Source organism: Strix uralensis, chromosome 22 (assembly GCF_047716275.1).
Source record: "Strix uralensis isolate ZFMK-TIS-50842 chromosome 22, bStrUra1, whole genome shotgun sequence".
NCBI lineage: Eukaryota > Metazoa > Chordata > Aves > Strigiformes > Strigidae > Strix > Strix uralensis.
The window spans coordinates 11,689,141-11,708,707 of record NC_133993.1 but is presented as its reverse complement, the minus strand read 5'-3'; the positions used below and the strand labels follow the sequence as shown (position 1 = coordinate 11,708,707).

The window sequence follows — 19,567 nt, the reverse complement described above, 5'->3', positions numbered from 1 at the left end:
CCCTCCTCCCCCCTCAGCACAGCTGAATCTAAAGCGCTCACCCTAAATAAGATACAGAGATCATGTCTGCACTATAGAATATATTATAAATTATACCATGCATCCATTAACAAAATATACAAAGCCAACAGAGATCTCTATCTTAAGCCTGAGCATACATTGTCTAAACCCTAGTAAAAAGTAACCTAAGGAAAACAGCATTTCACACTTCACATTTCAATCTGCAATGAAGTGTTCCTCACACGTTTTAGTGTTTTGTTAATTTATGTAACACATTAACATTCTAAGTATGAAGGTACACACAGAAAGAACACGTGTCCTGCTGGGCCTTCCAGATCAAAGCAGATCACCACACTGTGCTTCGAAACTTCACCAGCTGCTGCCCTCCCTCCTCCTCATCTAGAGCAGGCATAAGCCAAGAGGTACTCACAGCAGTACGCCTAAGCTAAGGTGGGGAAAAAAACAGTGGCTTCAAGTTACAGAAAGATCTTTACCTGGTCCACAGCAGACAGCTGTACTGGTGTACAGAGAGATGGGAAACACTGCAAAATAGTTCTACTGTATTTCAAAATAAACATTTAAGAGTATATCTTCCACAATCTATAAAAATAGGTTTAAAACAAAAATGGTATGATACATTTTCTTCAATTATTTTAATGGTATCTTATCTCTAAGGGTATTAATGTCTTTTAAAAAATTACTACTACTGATCGCCTGGTCAGTCACAATACTTATACTGCTTCAGCTACATCGTGACAAAACAGGAACACCTTAGTTTGAAGCAGCAGTAATATAAAATATTTTAGGATCAATGGTCTCTTACTGCAGCAAGGAAAAAAGTTTGCTTTAAAGTAAGAACATAGCCAACACTGCTGTCACCTTCAGAGGGACTGGACTCTGAAAAATTATCTATGGATACACCACTGCACAGCAGTGTATGTTGCTCGTTTCTCATGATTCTTCAGAATCAAATCTCTCTCAGTACATTCAGAACGGAATTCTTAGATTTCCAAATTAAATATGGGCATTTAAAGCAAAATCTTGAGAAAAATTAAACCTAAAGATGTGTCTATTGAAACACAGCAGCTAGAACCATCACAGGAGACTGTACACTGAAAACTGCTTAAGTTAATCCATTTTTCAAACTATAATGTAAGTCACACAATCCCTACCTCAAGCACTCTTCCCATTCCTAAGCATTACCAGAATTTGTACTTCAATTCAGGTCTGGGTTTCTACACATTCTTCAATTCTTCTATGTGGTATTAACAGAGTAAGAGGTTTGCACTATACTGAAAAATGATAGTGGTCAAATTTTTAACATTGTTACAAAGAGCCTGTAAAGATTCTTAGTCCTTTCCTACCCTTAAACTCCATTTTTAACAAAATATTTATGTAGGCTATATTTTCCTGTTAGACGCTTTGCACTATCATTACTAGAGCTGGTTCAATCGCTGATGGTAAATTCACTCTCCTGCTTCATTCTGCTACAAGAAACAATGATTTTCCTGGTATTCATCAGTTGAAAAGCCTGAAAATGTCACCACTTGTTAAAGAGTTGTTTCATGGTTCAAGATCGCTTTTGTGTATGAGCAACCTTTTTCTTCTAAGAATCATTTGTAAAGTTTTAGTCTGTTACTATCATGCATTGGACAAATCAGTTACTAAATTATATCAGAAGAAACAACTTGCTAGTTGTGGGCATCTCTTGTAAATTAGGCAAGACTACAGTTTACAGCAGCATTTTACATTGGTTCCTATTCCAAAACTTGTTAAAAGTCAAGAAAACAAGTTTCCAGCTGCCTAAAATAAAAATCCTTACATGCAATAAAAGGGGAAGTTCTCATCTGGGTAGAAATTTAAGTGATTCTACAGGATTCCCTGATAGAAGGATTCAGTATGAAATTAGAGACTTAAAGGCTACTCATTTAACTATGAGGTCCAAATTAACAGTTGAAATTCTGGTCTCCAACTCATAAGATGCTGTGACAATCACTGTTTGACATTTCCATGAGGGAAAAAAGTCAAAAGCTCAAAGAAAAGCCAAAGTTTTAGTCACACCTCCAAACAGAAAGCAGCTGAGGAGCAGCCTGCTACTGCTGCAGTGTTCAATGACAGTTTACTCAGTGAGGACAAATCCTCCCCTCCACCAGGAAGGTTCAGCACCTGCTGCTGTACCAGTCACTGTTACTGATCTGAAGCAATTCAGTTACCACTTGAACCATGTTATTGTTGTGTTTCTTCAGCAGCCGCAGGTTTAACTGCCTGTCACAGAATCCCATCTCACACAGACTGGATAGAAGAGTGGCAGTGTGCTCCTCTGTAGCCGCAGGCTGCTGAAAACAAAAGGTAGTAAGATAACTTTTCTGCCATTTGAAGCAGTGGTCCTGCATTAAACTGGAATATAGTTGAGGCACAGAAGCCCTTTTCTCCACAATTAAGCTGTTTATGTTCACTTTCAGTGGTGAATTACTACTCCTATATGACACTAAGAGACATGCCACGGATTTCCCCATCTGCTGGTCAAGCAGCATCCCTCAAAGGGTGCCATCAGGCTTAACATTTTACTGTTGCACGAAGCCCTACACAGAGTATTGATACATTTAAAAAACATACACCTATAATTTCAGGTTGGCATTCTATGAAACTCGTAGCACACAAGACAGACTTTTACCTGTTCTATAATGGGTGGTCCAGCAAACAACGCTTTGTAGGCAGAAGCAGCAACTGACAAAGCTCCTTTAACCAGTTCTCCTGCAATGCTGCTTCCTTGAGGGTATCTGCAGAGAAGTCAGGTATTACTTCACGGTCAATAAAGCCAAGTGTTTGCTCCACATGAAATGCAAGTCTCTCCCTGTTGATGTGCTAACTGAGATTTAGTCTTTGTGGAGAGAACAACCTTTGACCCTTGTTGTTCAGCAGTTGAGCTATGTAGGAAGCTCATTCCTTCTTTCTTGATACCTTCTATTAAATTGTGGTTGTATGCTCAAGTACATTAGTTTGCTTTCCATAACATAACCTTTTGTAAAGAATTAAGTATTCTCACTCAGAAGAGCACATCTATACGTGAAAGCTATGTACTGTGACATATCCATTCAGGCCGGAGTAACTTCTGTTACCAATTCTTAAGTCACTTAATATTCTGCTCAATGTTTTGTCTCATTCCTCCAGTCTCAGTATCTTAAGATGCTCAAACTTTGCAGCTAACTTACACAATCCCTATTTTAAGAATCCTGAGATTTTCCAGAAAAAGAACCACAGAATTTTAAGATTCAGTTTGAGCTCTTCATACACTTTTGCTTGCCAAGTCTTCATCCTTCATATTCACGATAAATAGAAACTGAGATCTTATGAAAATATAGCATTATATAATTCAGCATGTGTTTCCTTTTAAGACAGGCCTTTCTCCAAAATTGACTACATTAAATCTGTAAGCCAGTGCTTTTTCCTAGGTGCCTAATTCAGCAGTTCTCAGTTTAAAACAGTATTTGTGAAGTCACAGCTTCAGCTTCATTACCTTGGGTATTCTGAGCACTTCTGTTTACTAGTTAGAAATCCAGAAGATCCTGGTCCATGACTGTCTTCACCACTGGGTTCTGGAAGAGGAAGAAAAAAATATCAACCTGTCCAGTTAATGAGAGCTGAAGAAATGCTACATGTACATAAATGGAAACAAATGGGGTTCAGTCCAAAATGAATACTTTCAAGTTTAGTTATCCAGACACAAACTGAGTATACAGGATTCTCACTGCAGTCAAAAGAATTTCAGAAGTCATCTGGCCGATTAGTCAGTGGGTGTTTAACACAAGATGAACTGCTGTCTGAGCTCCCAGTGACTGTAACAGCTTAAATACACAGTTCATTCATTCCAGAGCAAGGTAATTTTCCAGATGTATACAAATACTTCTGAGTACCCTCCTACCATTTCTTAAGAGCCAATCAGCTCTTAAAGCCAATTATTTCTTTATTCAAATCTTCTATATAGTAAAATTTCAACACCTAGAGAAAAAACAATCATTACTTGGTATGCTTCTGCTCTCCTCAAGAACAACAAAACATCAAATCCAATACTAGGTGTAAGGAACAGGCAATAACAACAGGATGCATCCTTCATCAAGCACTGTCCATACCTTCTCTTATTTGATTATGAGGACTGGAAGAGACATTCTCTGAAGCTGATAGGTTTGGTTCTTGGAAGACAGCACTCTGAAGAGATGCAAGATTCCTGAGAACGTAAGGCAAAAAAAAATGCTTTTACTACTTTCATTCTGCACGTACACATGTAGGTATGTCAAGATCAACAGACAAAAGGAAAAGCTTCGCATGCTCCCTTCTTTCCCACTCTTGTACTCACCTAATCAGTGAGTACAAACTTTATAAAAAGTTGCAGGATTTAGGACGTTCGCTCCAGCACATGACAAAACTTTTGTTGCAACAACCTGTCTGGACACTGAACTTAGGCACAACACCCCACAGACTCTACAGCAACACCAACATAACCATTTTGCTCCTGCCCAAGCAGCGTACCTTTGTGCCTGGGGTAAGGTGTCCGCAGTCTCTGGGGTTAGTGGCACCACAGCCAGTGTTTGTGAGGTTGTCAGAATATCACTGACATGCTGAATCTGTGACTGGCTTCCCCCTTCCGGATTCTCTGGCCCTGTTTCAGGTTCTCCTGTCTTCTCCAAGCTGGGGTGAGACAGAGCTGAACTATACATGGACTCCCCTAAAGGACGACTGGTGTCAAAGCACTCCGGGAGAATAATGATATAATCCTCTGATGAAGCAGAGGAGCCTTGACTTTGAACATCATCTTTATCATCATCTTCCTCATCAGAATTGCCGGTATCACTACAGGGGCTTGCTCTCTCAGACAGTGCAAGGTCCCCTAATGGGAAAAAAAGTGAAGTATTAACAACTGTCTATTTTGTATGGATAACTGCAGACAGTATTGTCCCAGATATGAGACAAGCATTCAGAAACAACTGTAAACCTTTGCTGCTGGTATTAATGGTACCATTTCCTTTGTCTGTTGGGGGGGAGGGTGGGGGTGTAGTGTGAGAGAGTAACGGATCTTACTGTTAAGCCTGTGCAGATACACTGCTGATATATATATGCTGCTTATAATAAGAACAGGAAAAGAGCTCCACTGAGAATTAGACAGTAGTTTTCAGCTCCTAAGTTACATGCACCAGAAACAGTTCAAAAGTGCTGACTTCAACCTACATATACAAAATACGGAAGCACCCGCCACGCTTAACATATGAGCACTAATTTGATTACCTGATTAGAACCTTTCTGTCTCAATTTCCCCTGTTTTTAAAGCAGCTGTTAAACTAGCTGCTCGTTCAGAGTACTGACACCAATTTTCTGACATAATAATGATTCTCTTGGTCTAATGAGAATCAATTTCCTAGAAGAGTGTCAGATCTTTACACCTGATTTTTTTTTTTTTATAGTTTTACTACAGCTTTACCTTAAATTTAAATCTATTTTAACTTACCACAATAATTTTCTGTCACTGCCCTTGACTGATGAATCTTTGCCTCCTTTTTGGAAGTGGAGTTAGTTTTTATCCTAGGAGATTCTTCATTTATCATATTGCAACTGAAGGTGTCTTGAAATGCTTGTAAAGAGTCTAATAAAACAATAGTGAAAAACAATTAAAGAGATATCACCATCTGCAGTGCAGGGCAATTTGTGGCCAAATATCTGACTGCAGAAAAAGTAAAGCCACAGAAGCCAGCTAAAGACAGTACTTACTCTGGAGGATTTTCTTTTTCTGTGGGGGCTTATGGTCAGGTGCAGCATCCAGGGTTAGAGAGCGAATTACAGTTTCACAGACAAACTGAGTCCCGCTCATATCTTCTTCCCCTTCCTCCTGGTTCAGTGGATGTTCAGCTTTCACTTTCACTATGCAAGTATCTGCAGGAAAGCAGGCTTCCATCACTCCTTTGAAAAGGAAACACAACAGATTATTTTAGCACCACCACAAGGCAAGCATAAGAAGAATTTTTTTAGGCTAGTCAAGGCTAACATCAACTATGTGTCAATTCTTTTTAAAAATTGAAAGATTTTGAAATTCAATTCAAGTTGAATGTGAAAATGATTGAGAAGTATGGGGGCCACACCTGGAGTGTTTGAGTATAATCTAGTCTATAAAGGACAAATTGTTAATTCTCCCAACAATTCTACTGGTCAGACAAATCAGGAGAAATGTTTGTATTTCTGAATTCTACATATATTAAGCTCCAATCTCTACAATCAGAGAGTAGCGTCAGACTACAGGTTTATGAGCCAAAGAATTTTTTTCTTCCACAGAAGGGAAAGACCAGAGTTAGAATTCTTTTTAGACATCAAGTCTGCTGACTGCGTAAAAGTGACAATATCCTCCTCTCCTCACCCCCAGGCTCCCCATGACTACTACTTACCAGGTACTGGTTTAAATCCACTCCCCTCATTCTCCTCCTCTATCTGACCTAAGCCAGGTTTCTCCAGCAAGGGGCTATCACGTGGCAAAGGGGACATACATGGAGTCATGTCTGAAAAACAAAGGTAGCAAAGGTAATTGTCACTGAGTAGGAACCTTCCTTCCTCCAGGAGGCAACCTTTTATCCTTTTTTTAAGGGACATTCTTCCAAGACTGAAGAAATCCGGTTATCTTACAAGACAATTAGGTGAAATAAACAACTAGCTTTGTATTACACTGGCACTGGTTGAGCAAAGAAAATGGCAGCCTTCAACGTCTGGAATTTATGGTCTTGAGGATGTGAAGCTGAAAAGAAGCCAAGACTGAAAAACATAAAGGACAGCTGTCTGTGCTAGAGACAGCACACAGAATAGGAGAACCTTACCAACAGGAGTATTGTGTGGCACCCGCTCCAATTCCTGCACAATATTGATGTCCAACAGCTCAAAAGACAGCAAATCCTACAGAAAGAAACACCACAGTTCTCATCAGCAAACCCTGAAATGGAATCCTACACTGTGCTTCCCAGCATCAGATCCCATTAACTTAAAAGTAACTCAACTCTACTTAGTTAATTACTCTGCATGATCTCAGAGGACAGTTTTCCCATAATGTACATCCACATCACAGAATATAGCACACCAGTTAGGGCAGCAAGAGGCAAAGCCAAGTACTCCCTTGTTAGGGGCCAGAGAAAGACCCAACTCTGCAACTCTCTTTTGATGTCTATGTACCTAGCATCAAACCCAAGGTGGTTTTTTTTTTTTTTTAATCTCTACCTGAATTTTAGTGCTTTACCTGTGCCGTGAGGAGATCAACAGATGGGATATAAAATTCTCTCTCACTTGGCAGATTTTTGATCTTTAAAGGAATAGTTGGCAGAGGTATTTCAGTCTGCTCCATGATTTCACCCATCAGTCGAGTACCTGCCTCTGTCTTTAAGGAAGCATCCTGCAAAAGCAAAAAAAAAATAAATGTCTCCAGGAGCCCCTTAGGCAGGCAACAAATAAAACAATTACAGGAAATGTAAAGCCTGAATTTTGTGTATAAGAACACAAGTAACTTAAGGGATTTAATTCAACTGATCTTAGAGCCAAAAAGACAAGATCCAACATAAACAGAAATCCTGCAGTGTTTCAGTTCAAAGAACTAGACATAGAGCTGCTGACTGATAACTAATCCCATGCCTGTCAAAAGGAATGCCCATTTAGAACTTACAAATGCAATGAGTTGTGTATCTTTTCTATTAAAAATAAAAATTAAAGCAAACAACCAAAAGAATCCCTTAGAAATCAATACAGTTAGGGACACTACACCATTGCACCAAACCATATACACTGCTCCTTCCACTCGGCAATTCAGAACTGCCCCAAATACCAGATGAGTTACTTGCCTGTTTGGTGCTGGAAGCTTTATCCTTCTGACAGGAGTCAGAATCCTTCCAATTGCTTTCTAGATAGTCAGTAGCTGGGGACGGATCCACAACAATACTGCACCAGATCCTGGGCCCAAACTGTTCCCCTCTGTGTGACAATCTCCAGTGAGAGGTGTAAGTTCCTTCTATATTAGGAGCTACAAACTCAACTGAGACAGTTCCTACTTGTCCTGATGGAAGGCATGGCACTAACACATCTTTTTTTTCAGAAGATGCCAAGGTCAGATTTCCCCACATAAGTTTCAGCTGAAATATACAACAGAAAAAGCACAAATTAACTTCACAAACTTCTCTGCAAACTGTAGACAGTACGGAGCACTTAAAGTTCCTCTCCTGAAAGGCCTTGTAGATACTAGGCATGGAGAAGAGAGGCTGCTAATAAACATTCTCACATTAGTCACTATCACCACAAAGTAAGATAATCCCCCCCATCTTTCAACATGAACACAGCCACTCACAGAAGAAAGGCTTTTTTGAGTCAGAAAAGCAACACACTTGTTGCAAACAAGGTTGAACTGCAGCATTATAACAGCACTGGAAGACATGTTCAGTGATGTTAACCTTGATTGCTTTCCTCCTACAGTCTGCAGTTGTAAAGAGTACCCAGACAGCTTATTGCCCCAGAACTCCCAGCCTGTGAATTCACAGGCCAAATTAAATCCTAAACAGGTTCCAACAGAATTCAGATTCCTCATGCATGTATGCAATATCTAACAGCAAAGCCAAGATACCTTTGTGTCCGCGCTCCATTCCACATTGCCAGTATTCTTCATCCGCCAGTGTTTGATAAACTTTGTTCCTGGTTGCAAGTGAGTCCCATCTGGCAAATTCTCATCCACAAATACCGCACTTAGTGTTGGGACAATTGCTTGGAAGGGTTGACTAGGATTCCTGGGATTGGGGGGAGGAAACAAACAAATACACCAAAAAAACACCAAAACTGAGGAAGTCACTCAGCTGCTATTTCGCTGGCTAAAAACAGAGGAGGACATTAAGTTTGTTTCCTATCTCTAGAAGTGTTTCAAAATTCTAACATTTTACCTACTGTTTTCATCTTAAGTCTAAACACCACATCGCAGTTTGCTTTCCTTTGCTTAAGGAAAAAAGAAACACATCAAACTAAGATTTGCTTATTTTGAAGAATATTATTGTAATTACAGAACTCAGGTTTAACAGAAAAGTTCACTGTTCTCTCGATTTGATTTAGTCTCACAGCACTTCAGGCTGTGCTATTCTGTTAAGAGAATGAAGTCGTTACCTTCATGGTGTTGAATCAAAAAGACTGTGCTATAGTCGAAGCACTAGTATCTTTTATTTGGCCTTACAAGCAAAGGGGCTCAAAACTAGATTTAACCCAAAGCTTCACTGTTAATTTGGGCACAGAGAGGACTGGCGAAGCAGCTCATACACATGCCAACTTTAAAAGATCCAAAAGAAAAAATATGCACCTAAATTACATTGGTTTTGTTCTTCTAATAAGCCCGTTCAGCAAAAAGGAAGCAAAGATAGCCATTTCAAGCTCCCCACAAATGTAATTGATTAATGTTCATTTGACCTTTAAATGCCCTAAATGGAAGGGATGAATGACAGAACCTAAAGCAAAACAAGTTTTACACCTGTACATTCATAAAAGCAAAGGGAATGGAAAATGTAAAGTGGTTGCCTGCAAAGGCTGCTGTCTAACGATCATCAGCCTAAGATGACATAGAAAGAAGAAAGAGCACTGAACATAAACACACAGAATGTACTTGACTTTATGCAGACAATATAGCAGGAAGACACACTTTTTTAAAACTGACAGTAACATTAATTTACGCTGTATGTGCATGCATGCCTAAATATGTAATCCTAGGCATTCCCCTTTCTCCTAAATCTATATAAATCTGTAAATTCCTGATAATAACCATCAGTTGCTTTTTTTCTTCTCCTACTCTCCTCCCAAGTAGAAACACTTCACCTTGCAAATTCCCTTCAGACAAAATTCTCACAGGGTCCAATGACAAATGATACTTCAAATTAGCAATTTCATAACCTTCCTTCTGTTACTTTAACTTGGTCTCATCACAACAGGTCAGACAGCACAATAAGAAATGCTCAGCTAACAACATCTCTTACAGGAAGGTATTAGGTTGGAGACTCTCAGATTTCAGAGTAGGTGAGCCACTAGTTTCCAATACATGGACAGAGTTCCACAGATGAATTTTCCTGTGCAATTTTAGCTGTTTTTTGAGCTCTCGGACCTCTGCCTTTCGCTGTTTCTTCTCTGCTCGTAATCTTTGCTTTTCTGCCTTCAGAAATCTTTTGTCCATCTGTTTCTGGAGCCTGCAGAGAGAATAAGCCACCTTGTTACAATACATTAAACTGATTGGAATTTAGTTTTAGCCAACATGGTCTTAGTCTCAAAGGGAACACTTTAGGAAATGTCTCATGCGTCTAGACTGGATCTCTCATGTTTTTAAAAGAACATCTTCATAGCTGCTTGTGAAGATATTTTGATCTGTCTCAGTGAAAGAGCAAACCTACAGGCAGATTAGTATGCTCAAAGTAAATTAGTATGCTCAAAGAAAGAGCAAGCTCTCAAAGTTTGCTACCCACCTATGACATGAAATTTTGTCTTTTCTAATTTGTTATTAAAAAAGCTGTAAGATTCATGACTTAGGCCATTTAAGTATATAGCTATTTTTAGCTACTCACAACAAAGTTTGAGTGCCATTTCTTGTTATCTCTAAATCCAAAATAAAACCTGAACATCAACCCTGATACAGATGTTTCCACTTTGCTATCAGGATAACCTTGGCAGGGACTGACAGGTGCCACCATTTACCTAACTTGCTCCAGAGTAGCAGGCAGGGCAGATGAAAACTCTGCAAGGCTGTAATTCTCAGCAATACATAGAACAGGTCTTCGTAGCTTTAACAAGACATGATTAGGGTCATGGGCATATGTTCCTGCTTCACACTGCTCACAGATATTGTAGGCTGGACAAAGGCTGCAAAGCAGAAAAGGCAGAAGGTTACTAAAAGGCAGACAAAGAATTAATGCACTGGAAAAATACACTGAAGGATAATTAACCCTTACATTTCTGCAGAGAAAAAACTCCCTATCATACCACCATTATAAGCAATGCCCAAGTGAAGCAGAAGCTGGTTCTCTCACACATCAATATTTGGAGCCACCTGGAATATCTAGATCGGTTATCTCTTCTTGGCAAAACTGCAACACAGTTCCCACTTCCTTCTTGAATACACACTGCAAAAACCTGATGCTTCCTTTAGCACAAGTGATTAACAATTGTTGCTATAAATGATAAAACATTATACTGAAATCCAGTGCCAGAAACAGCATCATACTTATGAAAATACAGAGGATAAGTCAACTGAAGTATTCAGGGATGCAAAGCAGATTGGTCCTGCAGGAACAGGACTGGTAAAAAGACAACTGTCACCTCCTACCAGCAAGAAAAATAAACATCCAAAGGAAAACCCCTGTTGTCATTCCATTCACTGCTGCTGCCTAGCCCTAAAATACTTACTTTTACAGCAATTGTCTCATTCAATTAAAAACCTTACTTCTGACACTCGTCAAAACCTATTTCATATTATTAAACTGACAACGGTGAGATCATTAAAAAATGCATGACCTGCCTTAGTCCCACTGACTGTCAGAACTAAAGGACTATTTAAAGGACTAAAGGACTGCTGGTTGTAAGGTTTGCTTTTTTGTTTACTTACCTGAACAAAACATTTTCCTTTACAATTACTTCATGTTATATGCAAAGAGCATTTCAGAATATAGCAAGTGTTATAAATTTCTCTCACTTTAACAATCACGTTTTCTTAACATAGTATTGGTCTTGCTCTTACGCAGATAAGGTCTAGCCGCCACAGCAGAGAACACGCAGCATGCTACAGAAGTCTACAACACCAAGACAGTTTCTCAGACTCGTTCACACGCCCATCTCTCACGATATTCTACCTGCACTGGTAGCGAACTCCAACAATTCGGGCCTGGCAGTTGCAGCAGGAGATCAGCCAGTCGCACGGGTTGCCATTCCCTGACTGGCTCTCTGAAGTTGGAGGTGCTGCTGTAATAGAGCTCTCAGAAAAATCTGGAGGCTGACTGTGACGAACAAGCTTCTCATGCAGCTTCTGCTCCAGTTTCTCAACAGTTTCCTTAACTATTTGTTCCCTGAACTGGAAAAAAATTGAAGTAGTCATGGATGAGACCCACCTACATGCCTTTAAAAGTTGGATTACACTGTCCCAATTCTCCCAATCCATAATTCATAAAGCTGTTCAGAACCCACTTCCCATCCCCCCAGCGCATTCCAGATGAAATTAAACGAAGTATCACAATCCTCAAAGACGATCTGTATTCTAGAAAATACTAGCCCATAGCTTTTAACAAGGCAAATTAAAAATCGTAAACTTATGCTTACAATATCGAGGTGGTTCTTCATAACCTTGCACTAAGGGAAAGAAACTAATCTCCAAGACAATTAACACAACTCCCAACAAACCCCTCTGGAGTCTCTGTCATTAAGTCTTGATTTTGTCCACCAGGGATGTTTGAAACACAACCATTAAGGTCCCCTATTTTTAGTTTGTATAAAGAGGTGGCAAAGGAAGGGAGACTCTATAGAGAAAAAGCTTAAAGATAAATGCATATACTCTTGTACACTGTACCTTTTAGTTTCAACAACTCATTAGCTAATTAATCCTTAGCAGTCGTATCTAACTGCTTCTCAGTGATGTTCATTAGCTGTTCAAAACAAGTTAACACCCACATCATATCAACCTATAGGTTATACTCGCTCTCCTAAAAGTATTTTCTTAAGCTGAAAAATCAAGAAAAGCAAGGTCATCAAATGCGATGCTTCAAATCTCAGGAGACCTTAAGTATCACCCTACTGACACTGGTCAAACAAGTCTCTAACAGCAACACTACTTCATGCTCTCTCCCTTATGATGAGGGCCCTCGATAGTCGAAGTTCCTACAGCTATCTGGAGTGCAATAAGGATGCTCTCATGGGAGCTACTGAAACTACACTCCAACCAATCAAGTGCATAAACCAAACAATACCCTTTTCACAAGAAGTGGCACGTATCAAACTTTTTAAGGTAACACCTACACCGTACATTCATAGTTAGACATCTACTTTCCATTTATCACCTCAAAAGCAAAGTGATTAGGTGCTTAAATGCCCTTTAAGATCCTGGTCATAAGTACTGAGAGCAACTGTGATCAGATATATACAGTTAGGCACCACAGGTATCCTTTCCACCCACAGCCTCTTATGTATTCCTTTAAGAATACTAAAATGCAGAAGAAAATACACTTACTGTTTCCAAGTAGCTAGTAAACCATTCTGGAGGATTTTCATTTGTTCTTCCTGTTCTAGTCTGATTTAACTTTTGCTGGGGAAAAAACCCAAAATGAAAAAACACACCACAAAAATAAGTCACAGACCTTAAGTAAGCAAAGCTGCAAAAAACCTCAATAAAGCAAGTTAACCACTTTCAAATAGCTGTTCCCTCAAGCATCTTTACAAAATAAAAGATTTCCAGTTCTTCAGAAAACAGTGCAAAAGCAATACAAGGAAGCCACTGACATTTTCCTAAAAGGTTTCTGCCTTATTAGCATTTGAGTGTAATTACACATTAAAACCAAAGAAATCAAGTCAACCAGAAGTTACTAGATGGCAATTAGGGCTTCAGGAGACCATTTGCTTTATCAAAATACTTAAGAATGGTCACCATGAAAGAATCTGTATTTCTAAATGCAGCATCAAAATAACCTCTTGAAGACATTCAAGAATTTTGCAGGTAGCTGAAAATGAAGACCAACTTCTGAACTCAGAGGTTTTATGAACAGGTAAAGATGACAACCAGTCTATAAAGCAAATTACACTTACGAATTCTTTGTTTTAATGAATATATAATCCAGCTCTGCATCCTACCTGAATTGTCAACTCCTTTTCATTTTTTAAGTCTTCCTCTAACCCCTGAGCTAGCATGGAATAGTGCAAAAGAGGTTTCTTCTCATCTTTAAGAAGTGCCAACTTTTCTGTCACAGTTTTTTCATGTAGTTGCAAAGAACAAGAATACGAAGTTTCTTTCAGAGAAGAGTTTTCTTCATACACATTCATCTGAAGTTGATTTCCTTGTTTAACTGCAATCTAAATAAACAGTACTTACACACACCATATTTACTCCACTTACAACCAACATACAAAATCCTGTAAAAATACAGCACTACACTACACTGGAGAAGTTGGAGAAAGACTAACACACACAAAAAGAAAGACTGAGTGAAATGCCAAGAAACAGTCAGCTGATAACTCTATTCTGACTCTCTTAAAGGCTACCAGTATGCTTATTAAAAAGTTTATTATCAGCCAAAGTATAATTATGCAGATACTCCACAGGAATTTTTCAATCTACAATAAAGCTGTTCACATGAGTCAGTAAACAATAGATATTCTGTTTAGGAAGTTACATTAACTTTATTAAATATTATTATTATTTTCAAATTATCAATTTGAAATTCAGACCATGAGAAAAAAGTTCTGAAAGCATTAATATTGTACGAAACTTAAAGGAATGCAATTCTTATTTTGTCTAAGTAAAATTAACTGCTTATAACATAACTAAGCACTGATACCAATTAGAGTTTTCATGTTGTACTCTATGGCAATAGAGTCTTTGTGGCAAGATTTTTAAAGGGACCCCATTAGAGCCCAGTATCTCCAAACATGGGATTAGTGTTTAAGTGTTTGAGAAAGCCTGTCATTTAACCAATGCATGGGCTGCTCAGGGGCCTGAACCACAACTGCCTATTCAACTAATTCAGACAAATCAAGATTAGCCTAGATGGAAAATAACTGTAGCAACACATTCAAGCTAGTGTCCAAAGCTAGAAAACTGAGTTATTCTGATTTCCATGGGCCAGGTAATGCTGTTTTTTTCCCCTCAGCTACACCAATTTTAATTGGAGAAGAATGAATATATTGAAAAAAGTCAAAGAGAGTATTTACCTTCAGAGCTTCTTCATATTCCTCTAAAGAAAAAGGGAAAGAAATGTGAATTTTCCCCATCTCAAACAACAGATGTAAGTTTAGCACACAGTATTTAGGGACCCTTACATCAAGGAGTGTCTCCCATAACTTCTGCAAAATCTTTTAAAATAGCACTACTGAAAGAAGAAGTTGTATGTATGGCAACAAGCAAACGTGTTCTCACCAACTAGAGACTTAACATTCCATTAATTTAGCCATTTCCAATTTGCTCCTATGGATCAAAAACTCCTTCCTCTGGGAAGGATTTGGTGCCAAATATATATAAAATCCAAAAACCAAAAAATAAGAATTCTCAACTGCTTCTCCAGAAACATGAGCAACAGCTGGGGTCTATTTACTGATTTCACTTCAGTAAAGTAGCAGCTCACCTTTGCTATTCACAGAGACCTGCAAAGAGAAATAACAGTGAGTAATAGCCATGGATATATTTTTGTAATTGTCTTAAAATTAACACACTTTCAGAATAAATGTACTTTTACTCAGAGTTTTCAAAATACCACTCCTCCAGATATTTGTTATTGCTGCCATGTTTAATCATTAATCAATGCTGTGGTGTTCTGAGCAGACCATGTCCTTTACCAGATTTGCACAGCAAGGTCTCTGACACCTCCCAGCACCCAGAGCAAGCGTGGTCTCATTTACTGGAAGTAAACTGGCACCAGTACCACTGGGTTTGCTATACAAGTACACAGAGGTTGGTTGCTTTTAATGTCCACAAGAGAACAGTTAAGCATTTCAGATACAAGCTAAGCCTGTCTTCTACAGGTGCTCATTTATTAATTTTGCACACAGAAGTTACTAATACAAGAAGCTATTTAATCACGACAGCATTGCATGATTCTGACCAATGTTTATTAGTATTTGATAAAGATCTTTAACAGATGCCTCTATATATTTCTATAGATACAGGCTGGAAAATAAGGGGAGAATCTTTCCCTGAAATGTTGCTGGAAGCATCTTGACATTCCCCTCTAAGGGAAAAAAAAACACAAACAAACACAAAGATCCCCATTTCGGCAATTTAGTAGAGCTAAAAACCAACAAGTAGAACACAGGAGTTTGCAAAAGTTATGTTCTGTTTGAGAGCTACATTCTACTGTAAATCTCCAGATAAACAGAAAGAATATGAGAGGGTGAGGTTATGCCAAGCAGGAAGTTACTCAACAAGGACAACTAGAAGTAACCAATTTGTTTTCCAAGTCAGTAATCTGCTTGGAGATTACAGCATTTGCATAAAACAAGCAGAGGATTTGAGTACACCAGATCACTGAAGGAAACATATGCTAATGACAGGGGACCTACATTTTTCAAAGGAAGGAGTGTAGATTGAAGAGGCAGGGCTTTACCATGGCTGCAGACACAAATAGTTACAACTACCTTATTCTCATAAAATGAAAAATAAAAGAGTCCCTGATCAGAAGCATCCCCCCTCAGAACCACCAGCTGCTTCTATGGGGTGGGAAAAAGAAAGGCAGTAGCTTCTAAAAAAAATCTTAAACTCAGCATGCTACATTAAGAGCGAAACCACAAGACTAACAGCTATTTTCTTATCAAAGGGGAAAAAAAAAAAAGTCACCTCTGATCTGCATAACAGACACTTTTGAAGGACCCACTACAAATTATCAAGTGACAGGAAGGTTCACACCAGTCATTCTGGTAGACCAACTGTTGGGAGGGTGGGGTGGCAGGTATTTTACCTCATCATTATCCTCGTCAATGTATTTGATCTGAATGTTGTCCAGGTCAAAGGAAACTTTAACCTGTAAGAAAAAGAGAACACAAAACAAGACAGCACTACAGATGTTTTCAGTTAATCATGATTATTAATGTAGAAAAATGTTTTAACCCTTCTGCCCCTCCCTTCAATTTCTCAGTTTAAATAAACACTGTCTTACAAAGTCCATTCTTCCAGGGCTGAACAACTCTCCACAGTGCCTTGCCTCCAACCTCTACTAACTTTCTATAGTGAGAAGAAAAAATTCATTTCTTTCATGTTTCACCTTCCCTAGTTAATGTTTACCCCAAAATAAATAATAACAACAACCTTTCCATTATAAGAAGACTAACTCAGGGTTAGTGAACTCAGGCATGGTAAACACTGCAATATACAAAGGCTGAAGCCAACAATCACCAAATGCTAACTTTTACATTTAAAACCACCAGGAAGACAGTTCACAAAGCCATTTTTCCAGAAACCTATTTGTGTTTTGAGAAACGAGGACTCATTCAACTACTAAAAAGAGCAAAGGATCTCATTCTACTACTCACTGGCTGATGCAGTGTACTTGTGAACACATAAACCATTGCAGGAATCATAATTAGAAGAATAAAGCTGAGCAGCTATTTTATATTTTGCATTAATAGGGCAAACAAGCAGCATCAAATAAACCATAGATGAAGGCAGGTGTTTCCCTATGTTGAATAACATTCTTTGAAGCTCACATGCATTTTTATATCATTTACCTACACAAGCTGCATTTTTCTTGACAGAAACTCTGAAAAATTGATACATCTAAGCCACATTCTGTTTGCCTGGACCTAAAAGAAGAACACTAGCAGTCTCAGAAGACAGCAGATGGCTGGGACTTACATAGCACCACAGAGCCCAGTGACATAGCTACATACATTCTGCAATGACTGTGCTACAGGCAGATTCTTCCAGTGATACGTCCCAAATTAATTTTGGAAGTGCAGCAAGAGAACCAACTCAGCTTGCCAAGAAGAAACTGTAGTCTGTACCTACATGTCTAGTACCACAGATTGTTTCCCTAAAACTCAAGCTAGAACCAGACATCAGGTTATCCCTTATAAACACCATACATGTTTAATGATACATTAAAACAGCAAAGACACAGTTTAACTGATACTACCTTAAAACAGCGATTCACACAACACAGTGCAAAGACACCCAGTGGTACTCCCTTGGTTAGAGAAACATTACTGTAATAGAACGCCACACCTTGAACAAACACACCCTCGTTCTCAGACTACTTCAGATTAAGGACAACACCATGCTTACAGAGCAATCTGCTTCCAGCTTTGATGCAGTCAGGATTCCGACTAGTTCAGACATTCCTGCACAGTCTACTTGCCACCAAGTATTTTAAGCCTGAACTCACACCTCTTCTAGAAAACTGAAATACAATGAGTGAAGATGATGCAGTTCAAACTTTGAATTTGAGTAATTCACAACACAAGAACCTCCTACAAATTACGCTAGAATACCTTATCTAAAAAGCACTGAAAGAGACAAAATACTCTTACAATGCAGCTTTGAGAGTAAGTAAAAAAGCAGAACAGTTACTACAGAATAATAAAAAAAAAATCATCACAGCTTCATCATAACCAAGGGAATCCTTACTACACAATTTCAACCTCAGCCAAAACAGGAACTTTCACTAAATAGCACTGGAAATAAAACATCCAAACAAAAACTCTTCAATATACCGAGTGCGTGATGTACAGACCTTCATAAACAACTGTCTATGCCTGCATGGCCCAGTAACAAAAACAATTATATCCGAAGTAGCACACAGAAGGCACCGAGAAGCAACAAATCAAGAATGTGTTAGTGACTCAGTACCCTAGACAGCACAGATAAATTTTCAGGAAAGCGTTCTATAGGCAACAGAAGAGTGTTACTTCAACATATCTACTTCAACAAGTAGAAGAACACATAATAGGAACAGACTGTACTTTAGAGGGGTACAGTGCCAAAACCAAGTATTCATAACTGTGGAGAGGAGCAAAGCACAAAGCTAAGGCCACCCGCTCACACAGAAAAACAAGCGACCCACGAATTTTATTCAAAACAGGCTTCTCACGCCCCTTTAAGTATATAACAGGAGTAAAAGTTACGGCTAACTCTAAAAGAAAAAACTGAGACTGCAGCACCATAAAACACCAGTTCTAACAGCCTGCGAAACAGGGGGCACAGCTTCGGAAGCCGGGAGTAAAGATGCCGGGCCCTCGGAGAGGCGTTCCCGCTCCCAGCGCCTGACCAACGCGGCTCCTCACGGCGGCAGCACCGCTGCCCCGCGGCGGGCCCTCCGCTCCACCTCCCCTGGCGGGACGGGACGAGCAGCGCTCACCATGGCCTCCACATCCGCCCACGTCGTGTGCGCCGAGTCCGACACCAGGAAGCTCTGCGTCTCCCCACAGCAGCTAACGCGGAGATTCACCTGCGGCTCCATGCCGCGCTCCTCAGGAGGCGAGCGAAGCCCTAGCAGGCGGCCCGACGACCCTAACATGGCGGACCGAACGCGGCCAGCCCCCCCATCCTCCGCGCGATACTATTGGTGGTTCCGCCTGCCACTCATCCTCCTCACCACTCTGGTTGGCTGGGGCCAGGCGCTGCAGAACCACAACAACAAACACAGCCGAGCAGCGCGCAAGCGGCGGGGGCGGTGCGCCGCCAGCAGACACGCACTTCCGGGACTCCCACAGTGCACCGCGCCAGGCCTGCGCACGCCGCTGAGAGACGTGCAGCGGAGTCACGCGGCAGCGGCAGAGCCAATCAGCCGTGCCCTGCCCCGCCCCGCCCCTCCCCGGCGGGAAGTGCGGTGTCACGTGATAGGAAGGCGATTAT

The 19,567-nt window shown here is 39.8% G+C and overlaps 1 protein-coding gene across 2 annotated transcripts; it reads right to left on the bottom strand.

The window, feature by feature from the left end:
• Positions 1-65: 65 nt before the first annotated feature.
• NBR1 (NBR1 autophagy cargo receptor) lies at positions 66-19,378 on the bottom strand. Of its 2 annotated transcripts, none has more exons than XM_074891854.1 (21): positions 19,071-19,378; positions 16,677-16,739; positions 15,348-15,366; positions 14,938-14,960; positions 13,861-14,079; positions 13,244-13,318; positions 11,877-12,094; positions 10,726-10,890; positions 10,017-10,223; positions 8,633-8,792; positions 7,860-8,147; positions 7,265-7,417; positions 6,852-6,927; positions 6,429-6,539; positions 5,761-5,949; positions 5,501-5,635; positions 4,528-4,885; positions 4,131-4,225; positions 3,518-3,596; positions 2,675-2,780; positions 66-2,333 (listed from the first exon to the last, which is right to left on the bottom strand). In XM_074891854.1, exons 1-21 carry the CDS (start codon positions 19,227-19,229, stop codon positions 2,160-2,162), a joined length of 3,072 nt encoding a protein of 1,023 aa, XP_074747955.1. In that variant the 5' UTR covers positions 19,230-19,378; the 3' UTR covers positions 66-2,159. The 2 variants fall into 2 exon arrangements, with proteins under 2 accessions (XP_074747955.1, XP_074747954.1); XM_074891853.1 differs by having other exon boundaries at positions 66-2,336; positions 19,071-19,377.
• Positions 19,379-19,567: the final 189 nt, after the last annotated feature.